Here is a 27,406-nt window from a genome sequence, read left to right as displayed (position 1 = left end):
CATTCTGTCTGGATGTTTGCCTATAGGCCAGAAGAGGGAGCCAGATCTCATTATAGATGGTTTTGAACCATCATGTGGTTGCTGGGAATTGAACTCAGGACCTCTGGAAGAGCAGCCTGTACTCTTAACCGCTGAACCATCTCTCCAGCCCCCACACATAAATATTTGTAAATGATCATAAACTGGGTATAGTGGAGCACCCCTTTCATCCTAGCACTTGGTGTGCAGAGACAGGTGGATCTCTGTAGGTTCGGGTCTAATCTGATCTACATAGTGATTTCCATGGCAGTTAGGGCTATGTACAGAGACCTTGTCTCAAATAAATAAATAAATAAATAAATAAATAAATAAATAAATAAATAGATTATAAAAGATAAGTGTGATGATCTATCCACAGGGCAAAGGCTGGTGTATCCATCTAGTTTAGCACTGAGTCCTGAGTGTCTGGTACACAGTGGATGTGCAGTAACCGCTGGATAAATGAAGACCAAAGTGGATCTTTATGATGAGCAACAGTGGATACATAAGCAGCTCTCGGTTTGTGCCTGTGTCTACTCTGAATATATTCTTTGGGACCACAAAAAGCCTGTGGTGGGGGAGCCGAGCCTGACTGAATCTCTGGTCCTGTGGTTTTTCTTCCCAATGAGCCGGGCTGCCTGGAATGTCCGAGTCACCAAGAATAGGAGCCAACATCAGATTCTTAGTCTTTGTGCCTAGTGGGCTGGCTGATACCCCTTGGCTGGCCACACCCCTGAAAGAAGGGGAAGTAGGGTCTAGGGTTCTGGGTTGGCTGAGGCTTGGCCAAAGTACTACGAGGTTCGTGGTTTTGCTTTGTCCTGGTCTGTTCTTTTCCTAGAGGGACAAAGATTCTAGGTGGGACTGGGAAGCAAGGGGCAGGGAGCTGGGGGCTCCACAGCACAGACTGGGAAGGAGCTGGAATGGCTCAGGCCTTTGACTGTGGGAGGGGCAGGTGGCTTGGTTAGCAGCCCAGGCTGCCTGCTTGGCTCCAGTTCGTGTCTGTGGTTATTTCCTGCTTAAGGATGTGGTGGTGGGGGCTGGGAGGAGGGCAAACTGGCCTACGGTAAAGGAGAGGATGGGGGAAGAAGGTGTTGGCCAAGGGTCATCCGTTCCCATGTGTGGTCTCTGGGGGTCAAGGCTTCCATTGATAGCAGCATCTGGCCTGTGACCTGGAAGTAAGTTATTGGAATTTGCAGTTTGAGAGTTCCCCAAACCTCAAGTGGAGCCCTGGGGCCAGGAGTCTACACAGGGAAGATCTGAGAAGAGGTGAACAGGTGCCCCAGACTCCTCCTAGTGCACTCTTTGTCTTCTGCCTGGAGCCATGCCTGGAATCAGGCCTGGGCCATCTCTGTGTCCTTCCATCAATTCCCGAACGCTCTGTCTCCATGGAGAGAAACAGGACAGCCTGGGATAACTATGGGAGAGTGTATGTGTGTGTGTGGGGAAACAGATACAGCAGAAGTCAATCCCCCAGAGTGTGGGGTAGAGACAGACCACAACATCACTTAGAAAAACAGAAGGGAAGGCCAGAACAGGAGGACTGGGAGATGGTCTGCTGGGTGGGACTTGTTTTTCTAGAATAAAAGGCCCAGGGAAGAGCTGGGGGCCAAGTTCGTGCTTTGCCTGGCCCAGATCCTGGATGGCTGGCTCCCTTAGGTCCTGAGAGACTTCTTATAACCTCACTGCTGGTCCTCCCTGTTTCCCCCTCCTCTCCAAGAGTCAGCTAGGCTGAGGTTCTGGCTTGTCTGAGGATTTGGGGTCCCCACCCCAGCCCCCAGGGATAGGGCCTGTACCTATTACTATCTAAAGAAGTGGCTTAGACTGCTTAAGGGCTTCTGAGGTCTTTTGGATTCTTTTCCTTTCTTGTTCTGAGGTTTGCTTAACTAGTAGGAGTGGGCTGGTACACAGTGCTGCTCTGTTATTTCCCATTTGTTTATATGACTTTGTTTTCCCAGGGCTTCAAATTTATGCTTTCTGTTGGGAGCGCTCCACTCCCCTTTCCTCCAAGTGGAGGCTTCCCAGATCATAGTAATCCAGCCCTACTTTCAGGACTGGGTTTGCCTTATGAATGTGGACGGCCCCTGTCATCAGGCCATGAGGAAAATCTGACCACACGCGCACTCTGTCCTCGGTGTCCAGATGTCCTACCAGTCACCTCCTTGGTTGGCTATTCTTTGTTTTGTTTGAGACAGGGTCTCACTGTGTGTAGCCATGATTGCTCTGGAATCCACTAGGAGGACCAGGTTGGCCTCAAACTCATAGAGATTCACCTGCCTCTGCCTCCCAAGTGCTAGAATTAAAGGTGTGGGCCACTGTGCCTTCCTGGATGATTCACCGTTCTTGATCCTAAAGATAACTGTACCCATAGTGCCATCGTGTTGTCTCCAGGTAGCCCACCATGGTGCCAGGGAAGGGCATAGTAAAATCACCCTCATATAAACTGGAGCTGGAAGAACTGCCTGATCTGGCAGGGAGAATTTAAGAATGGAGAAAACAGCCCAGGTTCCCTGGCCTGGCTAATCGCATGGGAGAATGTCAAAGCAGGGGATGCAGACCATGCACATTCAAACACAAGTTCTGCTGCAGTTCAGAAAGTTTACCAGATGCTTGGCACCCACATGGCCTCAGGAATCCTCACATTCAGGCCTCTTCATCTGTCCCTAAAACCGAGTTACTGCCCCTCCCCAGGACTGACCAGCGACTGGCTGAGGAGCATCTACTCAGACCCTCCCAGTTCTGGGCCTGGACGGGGTGGCTGCGACTCTACAGGCCAGCCAAGGTTGGGGGAGGCCAAGCAGTAGAGCGGTGCAGTGGGCGGGACACAGACCCGGCCCACAGCTCCGTGATGTCAGCGGGTGCTGGCAGGGAGGGGGTCGGCTGTTTTTCTGGAGAGTTAGAGCCGAGTAAGACAAAGCACAGCGCGGTCCCGCAGGCGCCATGGAGCTACTGTCCTGTGTCTTGCTGTGGAAACTGGTGCTTCTTCAGAGTGAGTGTGAGAGTGTGGGACTGGGCGTGGGGCAGTGAGTGGATGAGCTGTCTGTGTTGAGGCTGGGAGGGGTAGGGAACACTCATCAAAGCGAAGACACTGGGCTGGGTGCCTCAAAACAGCAGTTCACCTTCAATTCATGAAGCCTTCCTGTACTCTCACAGAAATCCCAGAGGGTCTAAATGGGGAGGATGTAGCCAAGGGTGCCTCCTGCGCCCACTGTGTGACTTCAGGGTCAGCTGCTCAGGGCGCAGTGTTCCCAGATGTGGGGAGGGGAGACAGTGGGGCTGACAGCTAAGGGACTAACAGAGTCTGCTCTAACCCCTTCCTCAGGGCCCCCAGGCCTGCCCACTCTGGCCTGCTGACCAGGCACATTTTTCCTAGAAGTTTGGCCACTTTCCCACAGCAATCTCTTGGGCCGGTGGCGGCAGATCAGGATTTGCTGCTCCCCATGTCACCTGTTGGGACTGTAGCAGGGGTCCAGATTGGCACCGCAGCACCGCCTGGGAGGGGTGTAGGACAGGACTATGGATGACTGAGGTCTGAAGGTTCCTAAAGTTCCGGCACAGACGCAGATACTACTGCTGGTTGTCCCGGTGCCATGCTAGAGCAGTTCCCCGCCGCTCACCCCCAGATTTCCGATTTCTCACTTATCAAGGCTGTCAGTAGAGCCAGGAATGTGACACTGGGGGCGTAACCTGCAGCTTCCTTACCAGAACTGGTTAAGTGGGCATCATGGCAACACACTGCCAGGAGGCCTCAAGTGGCCTTCCAGCTTGTGGGTCCTGTGATCAAAGGCGAATAATGTCGACAGCTTTATTCCCCTTCTCCTTACAGGCCCCGCGGTCCTTCTGTACTCAGGTTAGTATCCCCTACCCAGCTCTGGGCCAGACTCCTTTAGGGTCCCCTTCTCACCCAACCCATCCTGCCGCTGACTCCCCCTTCCTGATAAGGGCCCTCAGGGACCGCAGCAGCCAGCAGCTCTGTGGTGTCCGAGTCCGTGGTGAGCTGGGCAGCTGGGACCCAGGCGGTGCTGCGCTGCCAGAGCCCGCGCATGGTGTGGACCCAAGACCGGCTGCATGACCGCCAGCGCGTGGTCCACTGGGACCTCAGCGGCGTCCCGGGCAGCCAAGGGCGCCGACTCGTGGATATGTACTCGGCGGGTGATCAGCGTGTGTACGAGCCGCGCGACCACGGCCGCCTCCTGCTGTCGCCTTCGGCCTTCCACGACGGCAACTTCTCACTGCTCATCCGTGGTACGCTGTGGAACCCTGGTGGGGCTGCAACTTTGGCAAGAGCTGAAACCTTGGCAGGGGGCGGACACATACCTTTGACGAGGCGAGGCCTGTGGAAGGGTGGAAACTTGGAGGGGCGGGGCCATGCAGGGGACAGAACCATTTTAGGGGAGGGACTATGGAGAAGGATGGGTCCCACACGCTGAGGTTATCTTCTGCGGAGCAGCTGTGGAGGAGGGAGACGAAGGGGTGTATACCTGCAACCTGCACCACCACTACTGTCACCTCTATGAGAGCCTGGCCGTGCGCCTGGAAGTCACCGACGATCGTGAGTGTGCCCCTCATTCTCCATTGCTACTTCTTCCATCCCTGCCTCAGCCTGTCTTCCCCTTCCTCACTTCTGCCGGGCTGTGATCTGGCTGTCTCTCTCAATGCATCCGCAGCCCTGTCAGCTCGCGCGTACTGGGACGGCGAGAAGGAAGTGATGGTGGTGACCCGCGGCGCGCCGGCACTGCTGACTTGCGTGAACCGTGCGCACTTGTGGACCGACCGCCACTTAGAGGAGGCGCAGCAGGTGGTGCATTGGGACCGACAGCTGCCTGGGGTGTCACACGACCGCGCTGACCGCCTGCTTGACCTGTACGCATCTGGCGAGCGCCGCGCCTACGGGCCATCCTTCCTGCGTGATCGCGTGGCAGTAAATGCCGACGCTTTTGCACGCGGCGACTTCTCCCTACGCATAGATGCGCTCGAGCCGGCTGATGAGGGCATCTATTCTTGCCACCTGCACCATCACTACTGCGGCCTGCACGAGCGCAGAGTCTTCCACCTACAGGTCACTGAGGTTGCCTTTGAGCCACCTGCTCCTGCCTCTCCCGGTAATGGGTCTGGCCACAACACTGCTCCTAGCCCAGGTGTGTTGTAGCCTGCTGACCCCAGGAAGGGGCCCTAGTGTGACCTAGGGTGCTGAGGGTATTGCGGGGGGTTTCTTTCTCTTTCTTTTTTCTCTCTTCCCCTCTCTTCCTCCCTCCCTCCTTCCTTCCGTTCTTCTCTCCCTTCCTTCTTCTTTGTTTTTGCTTTTCGAGATAGGGTTTCTTTGTGTAGCCTCGGCTGTCCTGAACTATCTTTGTAGACCAGGCTGGTCTTGAGCTCACAGAGATCCGCCTGCCTCTGTCTCCCGAGTGCTGGGATTAAAGGAATGTGCCACCAGGCACAACATGCCATGCGTAGGGTTTCTGATGCTTGCTATTTATCTGTAGATCCCACACTGGTAAGTAGATCCCGAGGCCACAGCGTCATCAACGTCATTGTCCCAGAGAGCCACGCACATTTCTTCCAGCAATTGGGCTATGTGTTGGCCACCCTGCTGCTCTTCATCTTGCTACTCATCACTGTAGTCTTGGCCACACGCCATCGTCACCGTGGAGGTGAGGTGGGACCCTTGGAACAGAGGGGCCCAGGTTAACCGAGGATAGTGAGGTTGACTCAATACTCTTCTCTTCACAGGATGCGAGACCTCGGACAAAAATGCTGGGAAATCCAAGGGGTGAGTTTGCTTGCCCAACCCTTCTCCCAGACCTGCCTTTCCTTGGCCTCCTAACCTGCCATCTCCCTTTAGGAAGGATGTGAACATGATAGAGTTTGCTGCAGCCACAAGGGACCAGGCTCCTTATAGGACTGAGGACATCCAGCTAGGTAGGAGTGAGGGCCACAAGGGTCCAGGGGAAGTACATTTTTGGGTGGGACTTACTCTTTTCTTCTAACCAGATTACAAAAACAACATCCTGAAGGAGAGGGCTGAGCTGGCCCACAGTCCCCTGCCTGCCAAGAATGTGGATCTGGATAAAGGTGAGCAATGAAGGGAGAACCCAACACCCCCCATCCCACACATGAGTCTACCCATTTCCAGGACCCTGTAGATGGGAGACTCCTGCTATCTTCTCTGAGAAGGCCTTGGGAAGTCATGCCAAATATCTTCCCTGACTTTCCCACTGGGACTAAGGAACAGAGAGTACATACTAGCCATTTTCTTGGCTTCCAGAGTTCAGGAAGGAGTACTGCAAATAAAAGGATCCTGAGCTTCTGGCTGGGCCAGCAGCTCTATACCAAAGGATGTCTCCCCGACCCTCCTGTGGCACTCCCAGCTTCTTCTCAGCGGCTGGTCCCGCTTTCCTAGAAACTTGGCCTGAATTTGGCAGAGCAGCTGCCTGCATTTTGTTCTTTCAAGAATCACCCTCACCTTGGTGAGCAACTGTGGGTTCCTTTGAGATGCTGGTATAGTATGGTTGCTGCCTTTCAGTCACCTGTATTCCCAACTTTGACACAAACTATTCACCAAATGCACAGTCTCTCATGGCTTCTTCCTGCTAGGGTCAGGAAGACATTTAGACTCCTAGACACCGTTCAACATGTTAACCATTGTCTTGGGGAACCCCCAGGAACTTTCTGGACTGCACGACGCCTATGCATCACATGTTCTGAGTCACGGGCCCTCCACTTGGAGCTGGCCCATTACCCCTTTTCTGCTTCGGATCCCTTTCTGTTGACTGCCGTCCAAGGGTTGCACCAGCAGTTACTGGTACCTTGTGACTCTTGGGCTCGACATTCCCCTTTGCTGGAGTCTGGAATTGGGGCTCTATTTGTCCTCTGTTTTGGCTGAAGATGGGGGAAGAAGTTCCGAGTGGCCTGTGTTGCCGCATCAAACAGCTCCTACTAGGGAAGTTTTCATGTCATAATAAAAAACACATCTGATTCTCAGTCTTGGCCCTGCTGTTCCCCTTGGGTTCAGGGAGGACATATCCGGACCTTGGGAACCCCCAGGGCTCTCATAACCTTCACATGAGTCCTGCTATCCTTCCCTACCCCCTTGAGTGGAAGCTCTATGACTAGGTCCTTCTAGGATCAGGTATCCTGTGACACAGGAACCTGTTTTTCATGGCGAAGGACTTTCAATCCCTTTTCCAAGTGTATGTGTGGACAGGAAAGAGGGGAGAGTATCCAGTGGCAGAGGGAGAGATAGGACATAGAAGGAAATGGTGTTGGCCCAGTTCTTTGAGAAGTAGATGCTAAAGTGGAGTAGAAAGGAGAAACAAAGAGAGACAGGCAGGCTCCCCAAGGGCACAGGTCTGAGGAGATTTGGGCAAAAAGAGCCCCAAGAAGCAGGGCTTGGCCAACAGGATCAGGTATTTGTTTTCAGGGACCGGTCCCCTGGGGCTAATCATGACTGGGCACTGGCTGTTGAACCTCAGTAGAAGCAGAGGTGGAAAAGCAGCTAAGAGAGGACAGGGGATTCTTTCCTCACACACTCTCTCTCTTTTATAAAGATTTATTTATTTATTTATTTACTATGTACCCAGTGCTCTGTCTGCACACATGCCTGCACTTGGGACCTCTGGAAGAGCAGTCTGTGCTCAAACTCTAAGCCATCTCTTCAGCTGTCCCCCCAATATTTTTAAAAAAATTTAAAAAAATTGAAGCTGAAGAGATGGCTCAGCAGTTAGGAACAACTGCTCTTCCAGAGGGCCCAGGCTCAATTCTGAACACCCACGTGGCAGCTCATAACTTTCTGTAACTCCAGTTCCAGGGTACCCAATACCCTTACACAGACATACATGCAGTCAAAGCACCATTGCACATAAAATAACAATAAATTATATATATATATATATATATATCTTAAATTCTAAAAAATATCATTTATGTATATGAGTGTTTTGCCTGCTTGTATGTATGTGTATCACATGTGTGCAGTGCTCATGGAGGCCCAGATGTTTGTTCTGAGACAAGGTCTCACTATATAGCCTGGTCTGGAACTCACAGAGATCCATCTGCCTCTGCTTCCCTAGTGCTGGGATTGTATTAAAGCACATGTTGTCATATCCTGCTTTATCGTTTTTTTTTTTCATTTACATTGTGTGACTGTTTGTAGATAAATGAATGGTATGAACGTGGAGGTCAGGGGATAACTTGCAGAAATCTATTCTCTCCTTCCTTAGGTGGTCTTCAGCCTGCACTATGTGGGTCCTGGGGTTCACACTTAAGTGATCAGACTAAGCAGTGGGCACCTTAAGTAACTGAGCCATTGTTTTGTTCCTATTAACTCTTGCTCCCCTCCAGTGTTCTCCCAAGAATAGTGAGGACAGGAAGGGATGACAATCACCCACAGGGACTCAGTGACCTGCTGAGCTATGGCTTGAGGATATACCTCACACTAGTGGCCTCTGTTCCCATCAGTGGTCACACTGCTACTAGACAAGATCCCTCCTACAATGGCACAGGTTCTGGCCTCACATCCACCTCTTCCACAGTGACCCAACCCACCCCTAACAGCATCAGCATCAATACCATGACTCCTACCAGGCCTCTGGCTTCTAGTTCCTCCTATAATTTGGGGTGAGTGTCAGGTGGGCTGTGGGGACCCTTGATTATGAGTGCTACTGACCAATAAATAGATCAGCAGTATCTTGTGTCTAGCCTGAGGCACACCCAGAAAAGGACTGTCTTCCTTCTCCCTTGAGCAGACCCTCTGAAGCCACCTTGCCTGGCTCCTTCAGGTTACTTCTGTAGAGACTCAAAGAAGAGGACCAGCTGCTGGCAAAAGGGTTCCCAGGATAGCAGGCCCCTGTTGGGAGTAAGGGATTAAAGGAAAAGACTCTGCTTAGGCTGACTTCACTGGCCTTTAGTATACATTCACTGCCTTCTGTCCCAGTGGCGGGGTCTTTCCTTGTGCTGGCATAGTGTCTGGGAATGGTCCCAGGTTACAATAGGCACCCTTGTCTCCATCACTGACCAGTATCCTATGCATTACTCCACTCTTATTACTGGCTAGCGAAGGGCTTTAGGCCATCTTGGAGTAGAGGAGGCCTTCAGGCTAGCAAGGCAGTAAAGTGGCTCAACTCTAAGGTTGAGGGGCTTCCTAGGCCTGGGGAGGCACCTGCCTTTTTTTTTTTTTTTCTTTTCCTACAATGTCCAAGGCCCTCCTTGGCTTCAGTCGCAGCCTGGGCCTCGCCTGGACATCTGTGTGCACACACACATCCCCATTAGTATTTACGCATTCGAGTTTCTTGGGAAATCCAGTAGGATAAGGCAATAGGCATAAGAACTGAGTTCGGCATTAGCGTGGGGCGCAGTAAGGCTCTCGCTGTCTAGGGCTAGACACAGGTATCTTCAGTTTCTTGTGAAGCGACCGGAAGCCCCCCAGAGTGGCCAGCGCCTCCGGATTCCGGGCACTGGGATTGGGTCGGGAGAACCAGACCAGCCTAGCCCGACGACTTTCCACTGATCCCTGGCAGATCTTATTGGCTCAAAGGGTGCAACCCTGCCTCTGTCTTCCTGGGGCTGAGTGTGCCCATTTGCACACAAATCCCAGACCCAGACGCCGCACGGATTGCTGCCTATTGGGAATCTGTTGCGAGCGCAGGGTAGGGCTTTCGGCTCCTGGCGAGGGAAGAACTCAGAGTTCCGCCCTATTATAGTGCACAGAGAGAACTAACCAGCTAGGCTTCCCGAACCCGCCGGGTCCCGGTTACCCCGCCCGTGCGCCAGCCTCAGTCCTCAGTCCAGCCCTTCCCCCGAACCCGCCCTGCGCCTGCGTAGCCCCGCCCCTCTCGCGCCGCAGGCGTCCAGTGACGTCACCGGCTCTGGCGCGCCCTCCGGTGGCCGAGGGCTCAACCCCACCAGGCGGTTCTTGGAGCAGCCCAAGGGGGCGGTGGGCGGCAGTAACCCTCGGAGCTGCTTTTCCTCGCGCCCGCTCCGGGGCTGGCAGCGGATGGGCGGCCGCGGGCCGCGGGACAACAGGCGGGGAACGGGTGCGAGCCGGGACCGGGCGGGGCGGGCGCGCACAGGGGCCGCGGGGCGGCCGGGCGGGGCGCGGGCCGGCGGTTTGGGAGGGCGCCCCGCGTCCGAGAGGTGAGCCGGGCCCTGACGCTGCGCGGGTTCCGCATCCCCGCTGCCGCGCCATGGCGGAGACCAAGATCATCTACCACATGGACGAGGAAGAGACGCCGTACCTGGTCAAGCTGCCCGTGGCTCCGGAGCGCGTCACGCTGGCGGACTTCAAGAACGTGCTCAGCAACCGGCCGGTGCACGCCTACAAATTCTTCTTCAAGTCTATGGACCAGGACTTCGGGTCAGTGGGCCGCGCGGCCTGGGCGGGAGTGCTGGCCCTTTCCCGCGCGTGTACGGTGACTGTCGGGGGCGCCCCCCGGCGCGGGCGCGGGCACGGGCTGGCACCTGTCTGCGCGGACAGGGCTTTCGGGTCTGGGGACGTCAGAGAGCGCCTCCGGCGACGGTCACCCTGTCGCGCATCGACAGCAGGTGTAGGTAGAGTCCCTGCGCCTTGGTGACCCTTGGTGTGTGTTCTCACCTGTCCGTGGCGAGCTGGGGATCCGAGTCCTTGACTACCCTCTAGGTAGGCCACAGAGTGCTGTTTGGTGGACAGGCGAGGGCCCAGGCTTCCTGACCGCCATCCAGTGATGCCCCTGTACCCAGCTGGTCCAGGTTGGGTGCTTAAGGCCACCCTCAAAGCCACCCGTCACCATTCTCTCTGGTCAAGCACAGAGCCTGTTGCATTCTCTCCTCTGTGGGTGGAGACCGGGGGCTTATGGCTGCCCTGGAGGGTGTGCAGTTTATGGGGGCTGGCTGGAATCGAGGGGATGGGTTGGAGGTTTGTGGCTCCCAGTGGATCCTCCAGTTGAAATAGAGTAGTTTGGCATGGGTGAGTCATAGGCACCTATCTGTTTTCTAGAGCTTAGAAAAGTTTCTGAAACCTGAAGACAGACTCCCTGTAGCCCCTCTAAAGTCCCCGTGTCAAGGCAGAGGTCAAGGGTCACAGTAGCCTGCCCCTTCAGTTCCATGCTCCTGTGCCTCCGTCCTTTCTGAACCACACACAGCATTTGTGTTCCTGGGAGATGCTCAGGTTATTTTCTGACTGGAGCCGACTTTTTAGGTAGTGTGTTTCCTAGCTGCACTGATGTGGCCGCTGTCTCAGGAAAGGGACTTCCTACTTGAGCTGAGCTGGGCCTCTGGGACAGTGAGCCAGGGACTGGAAGTTTAACAGAGGCCTGACAGGGCACAGCCACAGAAACCTGAGTCTGTGGCTTGGCAGGGCTGGAGGCAGGGACATGCATGCTCAGGCCCTGTGGGTGGAGCAGGTGTGCTTGGTGCCCTTGTGTGGCTGCATCTTAGGGCTTTGACATTGAGACTGTTTCCTGGGTTCCCTGGTTGCAGGGTCCCTGGGCAGGGACCTCTCTCTGACCCTGCACGTCTAGGCAGGGCTGAATCTGGTTTGGACAACTGAAGTCTCTTGCGTACCCATTCCCTGTGCTCCAACCACCTAGAAAAAAAGCAGAGGGGAGCGTGTCCCCCACAGCTTGAAGGCTTGTGCTCCCCATCTGCCTGGAGGCTGGAGGGTCGTGCTCTGGAAATTGGACCTCCCCAGCTCTCCTGACTGGGCCGCCTCTGTGGTCTCTGCTCACAGGGACAGGGCATCTCTGGATTAAATTCATCACCAAAGTCACTAATGTTCTCCCAAACTCTTGCCCCTGGGGTATGAGTGGTGAGGAGCAGCCAGACCCAGACCTGGGTTGTTTTCTGCTGTATGTCCTGGGTGTCTCTTGAGGGTACCTGTTCCTCTGCTTTGATATTCATGTTAGGTAGGGTGTGCTAAGCGTAGTAACCCAGCTTCAGCTCACACGGGTCCCGACTGAGCTTGTTCATGTGCAGGAGAACCTGCGGGTGCCCTCACTGAGGAGGTGGGGTGGCAGATCTGGGTACTGAAACAGGAGTCGTTCCTTTGAATGCATTGGGAGTGGCTGGGGCATTTGTTACGGAGCCAGCTAGCAGAGAGCTCAGAGGTACAAGTTGGGTGTCCTGGATGTGTAGAAGGACTAGGAGGCAGAGCACCTAAGAGGAAGAGTCTGGGCTAGGGTGACACAGAAAGACACAAACAACTTGTCCAGAGGCCTCACCCTGACTGTGACCTGGTACACAGTGGCCTTGGGAGCATGGAAAGGCAGCCCCTCCCCCCACACAACTACATTCCTCATTTCCCTGCTTGAGCACTACCTACAGAACTCCAAGCATACCGGGATAAAGTAGCTTAATGTTGGGAGAGGGAAGCTCAGCAAGGGTGGCTGAGCTGGGCAGGTGGCCTCAGAATAGAGTCTGTGAGGAGTGTCCTAGTGAGTCTAGGTTTTCTGCCCCCTTCCAAACCAAAAAGTCTGCCCTGGGCTGGGCTGGGCTGGGCTGGGCTCAATTCCCAACAGGTATCTCTAGCCAATGAGGTAAAGGTCTTTGCTTCATGCCCACTTATGTGCAGCTTGTGGTTGTTCTGACCCTGAACCACCAAGGCTTAGAAGCCGGACTTCTGGGCTTCTGGTGGGTTCAGTGCAAGTGTCTGGTGTTTGATCTGGTGACAATGGAGGGTCTAGTCTATGGCAGCAGAGTGGGTACATTTGGCTCTTGGTCCCTGCTACTAAGAATGTATTGCTGCTGCCAGCTTGCCTGATGTGATAGTGAGCTCATCTGCCTGACAGTTGCCCCAGCATTTCGATCTCTGAGTTAGAGGTACCCGAGCTGGGGAGAGGCAGGCAAGGGTAAGGGCCAGGAGCCATGGGTGCTAGGATCCTCTGCCTGTTTGTAGATGTTCTGAGGGCTCGCTGTGTCTGGTAGGGCTGCCTGGGGTTAGCGATTTAGACTCTCTGTGTTCTATGTGCGTCTCTAGTGTTTATTTGTGAGAGTCTAGGTAATTGTAATGCATTCCCTGACCTATGGTAAGGGACTTCATGTTCTGGGGCTCAGTGTTCATGGTATGGGTTGTTAGCAGAGTGGCCAGCGATGGTCAGGGGCCTATGTATAGCTACCAGGTCAAGTCCATGGGTAGTAAGACTCCTTAGGCCATGAGCCCAGTCCACACCAATGCTTGGCAGGAGTTGGATCCTCGCTCCTGGTGACATGCATACGCCCCCTGGAGCTCAAGGAATCACCATGGCCTATGCTTGCTTGCTCTGACAGTGTCGGCTGGCTGTGTGTATGGGAATTGTAGAAGCTACCTCAGGGCTGTGTCACTAGAGTTTGTCTATGTGTTACTGTGACCTCTAGGAACCCTGGGTCCTTTTTTGTCAAGCTGTACTGGACTCCAAAGATCCTATCTTAGAGCAGATTCCTCCTTGGGGTAGGTCTCTGGGGGTGACAGGCAGAGCCCAGTGACCGTAAGGATCTGTCTAGGAATTCTGAGGTTGTGGCAAAATGCCTGCGGGGATGTCCTGAGTAGCTAGCCGTACAGAGAGTCAGTGGAGACATGCTGAGGTCAGTTTTCCTCCTGAGAGGTTAGGCACTCAAGGCTCAAGGTTTGACTGTGCCTCGTCTGTTCTTGTTATAGAGTATTCAGGTGGCTATACTATAGTGTGGGCAGCACCAGATACCTCTGGTACCTATTCCTGTCTCTACCGTGGGCATTTTGATGTTTACCCCTTGCCTAGCCAAGGGTGGGAAAGGACCAGGGTTGTCTCTGGGATCTCGGGCAAGTGCCATCCTCTCATTATTGTTCTGACGCCTGGCATTTCTTCTTGACCTGACCACGAGGTAGAAAGCAGGACTTGGGTTGCTCAGGCTGGGAAGGTAAGGAGAAGGGTGTCTTGGTGGGAATTGGAAGGCACAGAGACCTCAAGCTGGCCATATCGCCTTAAGGGTCTGACTGACTAGGCTCTGACTGCTCTGGATGGGACACAGTGCCTGCTGGGGATCCAGGTAGGCCCTACTGTGGTTCTAGAAGTTGCTCATATGTCTCTTCATGCGTGAGTCAGAGAAGGTTAGAACTTGGGTGTGGCAGGGGAGAGGAAGGCTGTTGATGGGTCCACTTGGGGCTGAGGTTGGGGGTTAAGGTAAGGATTCCTGTCTGGGTGTCTCTTGCTATCATGTTACTCAGAGATAGCAGGCTTTCTGCAGGCCCTGGTCCATCAGTTACCACAGGTAGAGCCCTGCCATCCTCAAGAGAAACTTCACCCCACCCTGGGCAGCCCAGGTCTTCCTGTGATGACAGCCTCTCCTGTGGCTGCCTTGGCTCAGGCTTGTCTTGTGATTGGCGGCAGCAGATACTAGGGGTTCTGAGGAGTGGTTCTATCTGCTGTTGGGTCCTGCGTTGCTAGTTCAGAGCTCTGGTAGGCACAGGGAAGCAGTGGAGACTAGAAAAGTGGTTGGAATTCACTTTCACTGTCAGGCTGCCCGGCTTCTGCCATCCCTGCAGCCCTAGTGCATGGACAAGGGTCTTGTCCCCTGGAGAGGATGGGAAGTTGATCTGCTAGGGCTTCCTACAATCTACTGCTGACCAGGGGACCTAGAGTAGTAGGCAGAGGTGGCCCTGCCCCTGGCACTGGGCCCATTAAGCCACAAGCCTGTTTCTTGCCAAGTGCACTTCCAGGACCAGTCTGGTTTCCCAACTCCATTGAACTCAAGTTTTGGGTGTGGAAAATCCCACCGTGCTAGGTGGAGCTGAGCACTGGGATGAGGGTGAGGGGTTGGGAATCTAGGGCCTGAGGACATGGTGGAGGCCTGTTTCTCCACAGCTGCCCCTTCTGACCTGTCCGGCTGCCGATCATGCCTTTTGAACACTGACCCCAGGCTTTTTGGCTTCCTTCCCAGTCCTCATTCCCTGACCCTTTGTGTCCTGCCAGGAATCTCTAACTAGAGACAGGTCTGAGGGAAATCCTGGGGCCAAGGAAGTTGAAGAATTAGGGTCTTTCCCAGGAACCCTTAACCTTGTCTAGGGCTAGAGGCTGATCTGGAAGTGAGCAAGAGTCCTAGCCTGCCCTCCCGTGACCCCTCTACATCTGTCTACTCCAGTGCTGAGGGTCTGCTGCCTGTGGCCAATGGAGAACAGCAGAGTTGCTAAGAGAATGCATTATGTAAACCCTCAGGTATAACATCTGTGGCCTGGCAGGTACTCCATTGCCAGGCCCAAGGATAGGAGATGTCTTAATGTTCTTGGTGGTCTGAGGTGAGGTAACCTCAGGGTCTTGTTTGCCTATAGGGTGGTGAAGGAGGAGATCTTCGATGACAATGCCAAGTTGCCCTGCTTCAATGGCCGAGTGGTTTCCTGGGTGAGTCTATGGGTGGCCACACCAGAATGATGCGGGTAACTGGACAAAGGTAGGGCGGTGGCTGTCATCTGCCCTGGGTATCTGTGGGAGTGGTCGTGAAGCAGATGGGCATCCAAGGCCTCTCTCTCCCTCTACAGCTGGTCCTGGCTGAGGGCGCTCACTCGGATGCAGGATCCCAGGGCACTGACAGCCACACGGACCTGCCCCCACCTCTTGAGAGGACAGGCGGCATTGGGGACTCCAGGCCCCCCTCCTTCCAGTAAGGCCCTTAGCAGGGGCGGAGACCTGCCACTGCTGGGTACTTGTTACCCAAGACCCACCTGGGAAGGGTGATGCTGACAACAGAGAAGGGGACTTCAGCTGGGTGGAGGGACCTTCTAGAACTGGGGTCCTACATGGTGGGTTGGGGACTAGGAAACATTTGGTCTGCCCAATTCTACCTGCTTTTCGTCTGTGCAGTCCAAATGTTGCCAGTAGCCGTGATGGGATGGACAACGAGACAGGCACAGAGTCCTTGGTCAGTCATCGGCGGGAGCGCGCCCGACGTCGAAACCGTGATGAGGGTACTGTGGCTGTGTCTGCCCAGATCTGGACCCCAAGCTTCCTTTGGGATTCCTTTAGTAGACTCTAGGCCCTTGGAAATACTTCACACATTCTTTCAGTGATCTTTGGGTAGAGATTCCAACTTGGTATTTCTACCCCCTGTGGCCTCAGAGTCCCTGCATAAGCTTGAAATGCACAGGCCATCCTCATCCTGTGACTGCTGAACACAGTCAGCTCCCACCCCATTGTCCCTACAGCTGCCCGGACCAACGGGCACCCGAGGGGGGACCGGCGACGGGATCTGGGACTGCCTCCAGATAGTGCATCCACCGTGCTGAGCAGTGAGCTTGAATCTAGCAGTTTTATTGACTCAGATGAGGAGGACAACACAAGCCGGTAGGTGGTATGTACATATGTCTGTGTGTGCTGGAGAGATTCATGCTAATGAGTGCTGGCTGGCTGTACATATTTATGCCTTGTGCTTATCTGACTTCTGGTTCCTGGCTCTGGTCTCCTGCTCCAGACTGAGTAGCTCTACAGAGCAGAGCACCTCTTCTCGGCTAATTCGCAAGCACAAGTGTCGGCGGCGGAAGCAGCGCTTGAGGCACACAGACCGGGTAGGCAGCAGGTGGGTGGGGTGTCTGCTCTGAATGGTGTCCACACAGCCCCTCATTGGGTCCCTCCACAGGCATCCTCCTTCAGCAGCATCACCGACTCCACCATGTCCCTGAACATCATCACCGTCACTCTCAACATGGGTGAGGCCTTCTGGGCTGGTGGGTGCTTGGTGGGGGTGGGTGCAAGCCTAGGAGCCTTTGGGGCCTGCTCACGGCCCCTCCTGCAGAGAGGCACCACTTCCTGGGCATCAGCATCGTGGGCCAGAGCAACGACCGGGGTGACGGCGGCATCTACATTGGATCCATCATGAAGGGCGGGGCTGTGGCTGCTGATGGCCGCATTGAGCCAGGCGACATGCTGCTGCAGGTGGGTGGGAGCCATGTAGGGACTATGGGAACAAGATGCACCCCCTTCCACCACCAATCCCTGACCCCACAAACCCCGCAGGTAAATGATGTCAACTTTGAGAACATGAGCAACGATGACGCTGTGCGGGTACTTCGGGAGATCGTATCCCAAACGGGGTGAGGGGGGATCCGTGTGGGGATGGGAAGGGCATGGGATGGAAGGGGTTTTGTGGGCCTCATCCATGTGATCTGCTGAACTTTACATACAGGCCCATCAGCCTCACAGTGGCCAAGTGCTGGGACCCAACCCCTCGGAGCTACTTCACCATCCCAAGGGGTTAGTGACCCCATGGAGGGGTGGGGTAGGGTGGGGTTCCTAGGCCCAGTCTGAAGCGTCTTTCTTCTCTGCCTCTATCACCTGTCATCTGCTGTGCTGTAACTGTGCAGCTGACCCAGTGCGACCCATCGACCCGGCCGCCTGGCTGTCCCACACGGCAGCGCTGACGGGTGCTCTGCCCCGCTATGGTACGAGTCCCTGCTCCAGTGCCATCACTCGCACCAGCTCTTCCTCACTAACCAGCTCAGTGCCTGGCGCCCCACGTAAGTGGCAGCTTACACGAGCCCTGGCAGGAAACTGAGGCTGAAGGACAAGGGTTCACCAGAGCTCTTCCTGGGGCCCATTGTATATAATGTGTCTGTCCCCAACACCTTCACAAATGTGTACACCAGGATACATGCACACATCTCTCATAGCCCAGCCATACTGGCCCTCTGGATGCATTGAAGGATCTGCCAGGCCTGTGTTGAGGATTGGGAGGACACATGGTAGCCTCTGCTTTGCTTTCCTGCTGCCTAACATAACTAACAGCTTGAGCCCTCCAGGAAGGTGTCCGTGGGGGAGGGAAAGGGACTGGCTTGCCCAGAAGTACTTGGACTGTGGGACTGGGGAGAATATCCCAGTTTCAGCTCACATCTGGAAGAGAGATACCACTTAAGAGTGGGAGATAGACGTTTGATCCTGTCCCCTGCTCCCAACCCCACGGAGCTCAGCCCCTGTGTGCTGGTTGCCTGCCTGGGCTCAGAGAACGGTGCCTTGCAGAGCTGGAGGAGGCTCCGCTGACCGTGAAGAGCGACATGAGCGCCATTGTCCGGGTCATGCAGCTGCCAGACTCAGGGCTGGAGATCCGGGACCGCATGTGGCTTAAGATCACTATTGCCAATGCTGTCATTGGTGAGTCCCTGGCTGTATGGGAAGGGCCCAGTCTGTTCTTCATTCTGGTGAGGCGTCCCAGGGCTCAGCTACCCTGACTTTCATGGGCCTATGGCCAGGGGCGGATGTGGTGGACTGGCTGTACACACACGTGGAGGGCTTCAAAGAACGAAGGGAGGCGAGGAAGTATGCCAGCAGCATGCTGAAGCACGGCTTCTTGCGGCACACGGTCAACAAGATCACCTTCTCTGAGCAATGCTACTATGTCTTTGGGGACCTGTGCAGTAGTGAGTAGGGGGGTCACTGGGTGGGGGTTTTTGTGGGACTCATCCATTTGCCCTCGCTTACCCGTCCCCTCCCTTCCTGCCAGACCTTGCGTCCCTGAACCTCAACAGTGGCTCCAGTGGAGCCTCAGATCAGGACACACTGGCCCCACTACCCCACCCATCCGTGCCCTGGCCCTTGGGTCAAGGCTACCCCTACCAGTACCCAGGGCCCCCGCCCTGCTTCCCACCTGCTTACCAGGACCCTGGCTTCAGCTACGGCAGTGGCAGTGCCGGGAGTCAGCAGAGTGAAGGTGAGAGTCATGCCAGCCCCTCCTCCACTACCACCCCCTGGCTCTGCCTGGCCTTGCTGCTGTCCTCTGTGCTCCTGCTGTGTGTTTGGGTCCTGGTGGGGCAGGGAGGGGGCTGATGTGGGGACTCACTTTGGTTCTGTGGGTAGAGGCCTTTGGGAATAGGAAGACTGCCTGGTGGGAACAGGCCTGGTATTCCAGGTGGCAGAGGCAAGAGGCCAGGAGATGATGTGGCAAGAATGAGGGCGAGAGTAGCCAAGGGCATCTAGTAGGGTTCCTCTTACACTCTAGGCCCCAAGCTAAGGAAGGCATGGGCTTTATTACTTGTGGTACCTGTAGCCCAGCAGAGTGCCATGAGAGTGTATCATCTTAGGGAGGGTGGGTGTCCCTGAGGAGGAGGTGGACTGAGTGGGGCACAGCAGCCATTCTACAGGGTCTGGAAAAAAAAACTCAAGACAGTCAGCTTTGAGAACATAGGATGGGAGAAAGGAGAGATTGGGCTGGAGGGTGGCAATGCCCAAAGGGAAGCTGTTGAGTGACTACTGACCCTGGATAGGCCTTTGCATGCACCAAGCTCAGCTTGGCCCACAATAATCCTAGCTGACCATTGGTGAGCACTGGACTGGTGTGTGACTTGTGCTATTCCTTGCTTTGTGCTGAGCAAGCCTTAGACTGAAGGACTAGCAGAGTGGACCCTCGGGCCGGTAAGCCAGGTCCCCCTGTGTCCCTCTCAGCATGTCCCCAGCCAGCACGTGTTCTCAGGTTCCCACAACTTTCAGGACAGAAGCTAAGAAAATTAGCTGACCAGGGCCCTGGGGTTGGGTGGTCAGTGGGTCTTTGGGTGGTGAACCCAGGATGGCTAATGGGAATGCTGGGCACACAGGGCCTTCACTGGTATCTTAGTTTCTCAGCTATAACATCAAAATCAACCTTGGTTCAAGCATTGGGGTTAGGTTTGGGGTGCCAAGTTGGCCCTCATTATCCCTCCTGTCTGCAACTGCCCCTAGCTCCTTGCCTCTCATCTGCTCCTGGTATCTGCATGGCTGCCATTCCCCTACTACCCCCAGGCTCACCAGGTTCTGCCCTGGCTGTCTGGGAACAGCTGGTTGTCCTGGACATGGCCAGGCCTGGTGCTGACTCTGTGGTCCCTTCCCTTCTCCCAGGAAGCAAGAGCAGTGGGTCCACAAGGAGCAGCCATCGGACCCCAGGACGAGAGGAGCGCCGGGCAGCCGGAGCTGGGGGGTAGTGGCAGCGAATCAGATCACACGGCACCAAGTGGGTCTGGTAGCACTGGCTGGTGGGAGCGTCCTGTTAGCCAGCTTAGCCGTGGCAGTAGCCCTCAAAGTCAGGCCTCAGCTGTTGCCCCAGGGCTCCCCCCACTTCACCCCCTGACAAAGGCCTATGCAGTAGTGGGCGGACCACCTGGAGGGCCACCTGTCCGGGAGCTGGCTGCTGTTCCTCCAGAACTTACAGGTAGCCGCCAGTCCTTCCAAAAGGCCATGGGAAACCCCTGTGAGTTCTTTGTGGACATTATGTGACCATCAACCAGTGTTTTCAGTGCTGCCTGTGGCAAGAGTCTGTGGTCCTGCTGTGCCAGGATCTCTATGGACTTGCCTTAGTGGTGGCCAGCCAGGATAGATCAGCTGTGGGGTCTGGGCCAGAGCAGAGGGATCAGGCTGCAGAGGAAGGGCTGAGAGCAGCAGCCATACTAGGATACGGGCTTGGCATCCTGCCTGCTGTGTGGTGCAGCTCAAGTACAGTCTTGTGAGGAGACATCTGTCTTTAGGTCCTCAGCACAAGTCTCAGGGACCACCTCCTGGTTCCTTTTTTGGAAGTGACCTCCATTTAGGAAAAGAAGACTCTCTTGGGTTCTGTGCACACCTTCCCCCTCCCCAAAAGAAAACTCTCCCAGAACTGTGCACAGTGGCCCAGACTGACTATCACTGAGTTCATGGGCCTCACCTGTCGGGCCAAGGTAGGGTTCTTGAGGGGTTAGACAGAGCCTTTAAACCTCTCTGGCTGCCCATGTGGGGTCTAACTTATTTATTTATTGCTAGCCTGCCTGCTCTGAGGGTGGCAGCTGGTTACCCAATGGGGGCAGGTGCATGTCCCTTTCCCCCGTTGGTACTCAGCACATGACAACAGTTTGTACTGGGAGTAGGTGGAGGATGCCTAGTACAGGAGACAAGAGAGGCCAGGTCCCTTTACACTGTCTCAGCCTCAGCGGAGGGATGATAGCACACACAGTAGCTACAGAGATGGGGTCCTGTCCTATCATTGCTATCTTGGTGGCTGTCCACCAGCATGTGCCACTGCCATCTTGGCACGGTAGCCCCACACATCTGCACTGTAGATACTGTGTCAAAGTCTGAGCAGCTGGGTAGTTCGCATAGAGATGCTTCTGTGTAAATGCTGCTTCTGTGTAAATGCTATTTTAAACACTAAAAAGCGTTTAATTTTATGGGATTGATGTGTGACCTGCTTCTCTTTTCTCCAGCTAAGCTGCTTCCGTATTCAGGTGTAGGGGCCAGTCCAGAACTGACCCAGGTCTGAGCCTGCCTGGAGTCTCTTCCCACTTAGTCGTGTGGCTCTGTCCCTGGTGCTGGCCAGTAACAAGGGTCTTGTAGGCAACTTTTCTGTCCTTGGTACTAGAAGGACTCCAGGGGTCCTTGGTGGCTGGTGCTGGCCATGGTGCTGACCCTGACCCTTGCTCATGCTCTGTCCAAGGTGCTAGTAGTGACTTGGTTCTTTCCTACCGGCCAGGTCTGGGTCAGGTCGGGAGGAGGAGGCTGGATGTTGCCTGTCTACCTCTTGAGTGCCCTCTTCCTGCTGGCTTTCTTGTTTTGTTCCAGTACATTACATATGTCCAGCCTTCTGTTTCTGGAATGCCTGATCAGGGTGCTGAGGGCCCTAGGCTGGGCATGTTCAAGCAAGCAGTATGTTCTTGCCTCTCAGGGTCTGCTTAGAATATTCCTAAATTCAAGATATGGCTATGGAGTCTGAAAGAACACTCTGTGGGCCGCTTTCTAAGATAATGGATCTCGGTCACGTGGGCAGGCCTTAGGTAATGCATGCGTAACAGGATCAAGGATGATCTTGCCTTTGGGGGATAGGTGGGATTATAGGCTCCATCTTGCACACTGCAGGCCTCGGGGTGGGTCACTGTGGGGCTAAGGTCAGTGGATGACCTGGAGTCCGTCTGTAGATAAGTGTCCCAAGTCTCAGGTTGAGGTACTATCTGTGGGTGTCGGCTGGGTTCACTAAAGGTGAGGTCACTGTGCCCCTGAACTGTCACCCCCACTGCTACTCCCATCTGCTGCCTCCTTGGGGCCTCCTCCCAGGAAGAACTCCTGGGTGTTGAGCTTTGGCAGCCACAGAAGTACATAGCATTTGGGTAGGTGGAAGGTGGCCAGGATGCCCAGGGCACAGAACAGAATGGCACCCATCTGCACAGCTGGCTGATAAGTCACATGCACATTGGCCAAGAGGGGCACAAAAGAGACCCAGATGATGAAATAAGCTAGCATGGCGAAGGTGAGACCACGGGCACGGTTGTAGCGACCAGGCTGGCTCTGTACTAAGAAAGTGCCCAGGAAGCAGAGGAAGGCCAGCATTGCATGGGTGATGTGTACCAAGCCTAGGCTGACCCAGGAACGCATGCGGCAATGCTCCAGAACCTCTGTGGGCAGCACCAGCCAGTCTGTCACCATCTCTGGTGGGAAGGATGTCAGGTACCAGGCACATAGTGCCGCCTCCACAAGAATGGCCAGCAGTACCACCAGCCAAGCCCAGGGTCCCCGAAGGCAGCTGCACAGCCAGTTTGCCCAGCTCAGTGGCAGCTCAGATTCCACAAAGATCTCAGCTGCTTGCAGGAAGAGTGTGCTTAGGCAGCCTGTGAGAGGAAGGTGAGCCAATGGCTGTTGAGCAAGGCAGCTGGCAGGGCTTGGCCGTCCTGGGAATAGAAGGACACTGAGGCAGAAGAGGCCTAGGCAGACCAGGCCAAAGCAGAACCGTGACCCACCTGAGGCCTGAACAAGAGGGCTGTCCCAGTGGTGGATGAAGAGCCCCAGGGAGGCAAGTGCTAGGCCTAGCACCAGGCAAAGCAGCAGGAGCAGTAACAACACAGTTGGTTCTCCCCAAGCCAGGAATTTAGGCCTACGAGGTAAGCAGCCTGTGCTTTTCTCTGGGGACCACTGATCGTGTTTACATGGAGTACAGGCGAAGTCATCTATAGTAAAAGAAAGAAAAAGCAATGTGGGGTCCAGTGATGGGAGACAGAATTCCCCAGCTCAGCCCCTGGCAGGTGCTTGCCTTCAGCATTAGCCTGGAGGGGAGGCCCTTGCCAGGCCTCTGCCCCCTAGCTCAGCTGTGTGGACTGTCTAGGGAAGGTGGCTCACCTGGATGCTTCTGGTAGCTGCCTGCCTTGCAGTCCTCACAGTCATAGCAGCAGGAATGGAAACCCTTTACTCTGCGCACCTGGCCTTCTTTGCACTGCCGGGAGCACTGGGACACTGGCACCTGGACATGGAGCCTTGGTTAGGCTCCCTTGGCTAGCACAGACAACCCCAAGCCTATCCCCACCATGGCTTCTGCTTATCTTGTCCTTACCTGGTTCCCTGGCCAGTACATCTCAGAGTGCTGCAGCTGCAGGGTGCCGTTGAAGGTTCCCACGGTGTGCAGTACAGGTGTAGGGCTCTGCCACACCCACATCTTCAGGTCATACTCCATGTCTACGTTCCCTTTATCGTCAAACTGCAGTGTCAGGTTCCGAGCACGGAAACTCATGTTGTACATGTTCTCCAGGAGCTGTGGGTTGGGATGGGGGTAAGGCTGACCCATGAGCCTCTCCAGTCAAGACAGGATTTAGCTCTCTCTGCCTGGTGGTTCAGTATTCCTGAATGAGCAGGCATAGACCCAGCAAAAATCCTACCCTCACCTGCCAGGGTTGAACAGGCTCTGATGCGGGGCAACTTGAGGCATTGCACTGTAGGGTGTTGTGAAGGGCCTGGGCCACACTGTACACAGCTGCATAGGTTGCAAAAATCTGGTGGTGCAACTGCCCAGCTGATAGGTTCTGCAGCAGTGCAGATGTCAGGTTCTGCAGCATGACGTGGTCACACTGTGGACAGCGTTGCCCCATCACTTGCTCCTCCAGGTCCAGTTCAGCATTCAGTGAGGCACAGAATGTTGGGTCAGCAGCTAGGGCCAGGTGGGTCTCCACATAATGGGGGAATTCGGGCAGCTCGGCACCTCGCTGCAGAAACCCAAGCACAGTGCCCACACGGGCAACATTGGGTAGTGTCGTGACCATGTCAGAGGTCAGCCAGGACTCACTAGCCACCCATACCTTGGGTGCGAGGCCCTGTTGGATGCCGTAGCTAAAAAGGGAGTAGACAGCACGGGGGGAGGCAAACAGCACCACCACTTGCACGTTGCTTTGGTTCACTTGTTGTAGTACATCAAACACCTTGTTAAGCTGTTGAACACTGGTGGCATGCAGCGGCACCAGGCCCTCATGTGCGATGCAGATACCTCGTGGATTGGCCAGGCTAGAAAAGATGCTCAGACCTTCCCGACCATAATCATCATCACTAGCTAAGGCAGCCACCCAGTTCCAGCTGAAATTGAGCAGCAGAGCCACAACAGCCTGCAGCTGCACCCGGTCACTGGGCACTGTGCGGAAGAAGGATGGAAATGTTTCCCGGTCACTGAGCCGATCCATGCTGGCGCTATAGCTGACCTGTGGTGATCAAGAAGCACCTCCTGCTGTGAGAGCTCAAGGACACAAGTGGCTGAGGGAATAAAAAGGGTGTGGGGCTCACCTGTGGCATGAGGAAGAAGCTGAAGAACTTGCCTGTGATCAGGGCAAGCTCTGATGAGTGGGGCCCAATGACAGCCAGCACACGCGGCTGATACTGTGTGTAGTTGCAGTAAGCAGCAATGCTTTGACTGCCCACCTTTGCCATGAACATGAGACTGGGCTTCATGGTGACTACCGGCTCTGAGCATGTGTCAAATAGGTCATAACCTAGGTGCAACCCAGGGAGCAAGGCAGATCCATTGTTGATCTCCTCCACAGCCATCTTCATAGCCATGACCAAAAACAGACCAAGGGATGAGAACCTGAAGCCACATGGGATTGCAGGTGCTCACCACCTTACCCCCAGCTTAGGAGTACCACAGACCCATGGCTACCAAGCCTTAAGCCCACCCCCACCTCAGCTACTAGCCTCCATACCTGGTACACAAGATGCTATTGGGTTGTGTTCTCTGGTTGAGGGTGTCCTCCTCAGTTAAGCCCAGGGGAAATAACCCACCCAGTATGTAGTCCCCTTTTGCCTTGAATTGCTGTGATAGGCACAAGGAGGCCCCCATCCCAAGGCCTGGGAGAGCAGCCAGGCTGAGGCATAGAACAACCGGGTGTGGCATGGTAGGTAGAGACTTCCAGTAGAGACAGTAGGATGTGCTGGAGCCCCAGATATACTGAGTCCAGGGGGAGAGAGCAGAGAATTTGTTTAGCAAAACTTCTGCCATGCTTGGCTGCCAAACCCCCAAGGGGCTCCGGTGATATGCTCAATAGCTCAGACCTGATAGTTTGTATATACTGTACTCCTCTTCATAGTGTTAATATGCTGTCTGTCCAAGAGAGACCCAGCATGCCAACTGTGACCACCGACTGTGGTCTTGTCACTTGACTATGCCCAAGCCCCTTGGCACCCTTCATGCCTAGAGCAGCCTGGCAGATGGTAAAGGGGAAGATGGAGAAGCAAGCACTCAGGGTCCCAGGGCTTCCCTTGACTGGAATAAGGGTGGCACTAGGGTTATACTTGTAGGCACAGAGACACCTTTTATCTTCTGGCTTCTGATTTGAGGCAGTACTGTCAATAGGCAGGGACTGCAGAGGTAGTCGCTCAACAATGACAGTAGACAGCTGGTTAAGGTGGGGTGGGGAGAGCTGGAGCTGAGTTTCCTGGGTGTCCTAACCTGCCTCGGTCCTGGGGCAGACTCATTGAGGGTCCCAGTTTTCCTGCTGTTGTTCTGAGAGCTGTAGAGACCCTTGCTCTTTCTGCTGATCCTTGAAGTAAGCACTCCTGCTTTGGCAGACATGTAGGTACCTCCTGCAGCAGAGTGCTCACAGCTGGCCCATGAAAATGAGAAAAGGCCATAAACAAATAGGTTCCTGCAGCTGCTAGGGCCAGGTGTGGGTGTGTCTGTATGCAGTCAGTGGTTCCTTCTTAGACACTTCCCTTGTTCTGCCTAGTTTTATGTCAATTTGACACAAGTTAGGGTTATCTGAAAGGAAGGAGCCTCAATTGAGAAAATGCCTTCATATAATCTGGCTGGAAAGCATTTTTTTACTTAGCGATTGATGTGGGGAGGACCAGCTCATTGTAGGTGGTGCCATCCTTGGGCTGGTGGTCCTGGATTCTTTAAGAAAGCAGGCTGAGCAAGCCAGTAAGCAGCACCCCTCAATGGCCTCTGCATCAGTTTCTGCCTCCAGGTTCCTGTCCTGACTTCCTTTGATGAACAGTGATATGAAAGTGAAGTGTAAGCCACACAAACCCTTTCCTCCCCAAGTTGCCTTGGTCACAGTGTTTCATCACAGCAATAGTAACCCTAGCTAGGATATCCCCCCCTTAGTCTGGGTGTGAGGGAGCTATTGCTAACACAGCAGTTTTCCGGCATCCGAACATTGGGGAGGCTGTTGACTCTTGTTTGAATAGGTGCCCGGGTAATCTCAATGTTGTATGGCATCCAGCAGATGTTATGGAAATTACCTTTGCATTTTTCTGCTGCCCTGTGAAGATGTCCACAAAGCACATGTACATACTGAACACACATGTATACTATGAATCTGTATGTGACACGTATATCTGCTATTGTATCCTTATTTTCTGGCCAGTCTCTTGAAATCTTTTTAATGATTTATTTGCATTGGTGTTTACCTACATATGAGTCTGTGTAAGGGTGCTGGAAGATCAACCCAGGTCCCCTGGAAGAGCAGCCAGTGCTCTTAACCACTGAGCCACCTCTCCAGCCCCAATCTCTGGAGGTCATCAGCCTTGGCTAGCACTGTGTGGCCTCAGGTTCTTAGACATAGCTGGAAAATACATAGCCTAAGCAGATGAGTTGGGTACGGTGGAGAACCAGGAAGACACCACTCATTATGTACCCTCTATCTAGGTGGATATTGTGTAGAAAGTAGTTCTAGTTTTCTCCAGCTTTGTCACACAGTGCCTGGGTATCTCCAGACCTTTCTCAGTCTGGCCCCTCAAGGTAAATGACCCAAGTGTTTCTTTTCTTACCTGTAAAATGGAGATAATACAGATCTCAGTGTATGTGTGTGATCAAGTTAAGATATACCAGGCACAAATGCATGGCAGTTTCTGCGGTTCTGGCTGCCGGCTAGACATGTTCCATGCTTTCCTGGTTCACATTTCCCTTTGAGTCCTCAGTCCATCTGGTCCCTAAAGTTAACCCCTTCCCCACCCATATGGGTAGGTACTTTTAAGTTCTTCCCCACATAATAAGGCACCTGGCACACCTGTGACCCATCCTAGAATGCCATACCCAACCATGTAGGTGTAATTTATTTATGTTGTGCTACACATATCATAGTTCGTGAGGAAAGAGATAGGTCCCAAAGTTTGCATTTATACACATCACCTATACTGGGAACACTGTCCTAGGGTTTAACATTAAGACCCAGTGGGAGAGAGGTTAGGGTCTTATGCTGGGTATGGTCATCTGTCAGCCCCTTCCATAAGTCATGTCCTAT

The 27,406-nt window shown here is 54.3% G+C and overlaps 3 protein-coding genes across 3 annotated transcripts; 2 read left to right on the top strand and 1 right to left on the bottom strand.

Moving 5' to 3' along the window:
* The first annotated feature begins 2,846 nt into the window (after positions 1-2,846).
* Positions 2,847-6,996, top strand: Mxra8 (matrix remodeling associated 8). Its single transcript, XM_048417243.3, has 10 exons — positions 2,847-3,004; positions 3,842-3,865; positions 3,958-4,260; positions 4,466-4,567; positions 4,683-5,153; positions 5,499-5,666; positions 5,746-5,785; positions 5,858-5,934; positions 6,007-6,087; positions 6,281-6,996. The coding sequence occupies exons 1-10, from the start codon at positions 2,956-2,958 to the stop codon at positions 6,304-6,306; spliced, it is 1,341 nt and encodes a 446-aa protein (XP_048273200.3). The 5' UTR covers positions 2,847-2,955; the 3' UTR covers positions 6,307-6,996.
* A 2,892-nt stretch (positions 6,997-9,888) lies between these two features.
* Dvl1 (dishevelled segment polarity protein 1) lies at positions 9,889-21,093 on the top strand. The gene is given in 16 exon segments (XM_048417269.3): positions 9,889-10,366; positions 15,266-15,335; positions 15,473-15,594; positions 15,795-15,898; positions 16,136-16,274; positions 16,402-16,495; positions 16,567-16,636; positions 16,723-16,862; positions 16,944-17,020; positions 17,113-17,180; positions 17,291-17,443; positions 17,943-18,074; positions 18,173-18,340; positions 18,424-18,630; positions 19,791-19,864; positions 19,866-21,093. Coding segments are annotated over 16 exon segments (2,088 nt in total). The 5' UTR covers positions 9,889-10,196; the 3' UTR covers positions 20,166-21,093.
* On the bottom strand, positions 20,467-27,308 carry Tas1r3 (taste 1 receptor member 3). The gene is made up of 6 exons (XM_048417255.3): positions 24,866-27,308; positions 24,450-24,750; positions 23,564-24,367; positions 23,236-23,433; positions 23,025-23,145; positions 20,467-22,855 (listed from the first exon to the last, which is right to left on the bottom strand). Exons 1-6 carry the CDS (start codon positions 25,159-25,161, stop codon positions 21,900-21,902), a joined length of 2,676 nt encoding a protein of 891 aa, XP_048273212.2. The 5' UTR covers positions 25,162-27,308; the 3' UTR covers positions 20,467-21,899.
* Positions 27,309-27,406: the final 98 nt, after the last annotated feature.

The sequence above is a fragment of the Myodes glareolus genome, chromosome 6 (genome assembly GCF_982192425.1).
Source record: "Myodes glareolus chromosome 6, mMyoGla1.1, whole genome shotgun sequence".
NCBI classification, from domain to species: domain Eukaryota; kingdom Metazoa; phylum Chordata; class Mammalia; order Rodentia; family Cricetidae; genus Myodes; species Myodes glareolus.
This window is presented reverse-complemented; position numbering and strand designations above follow the sequence as displayed.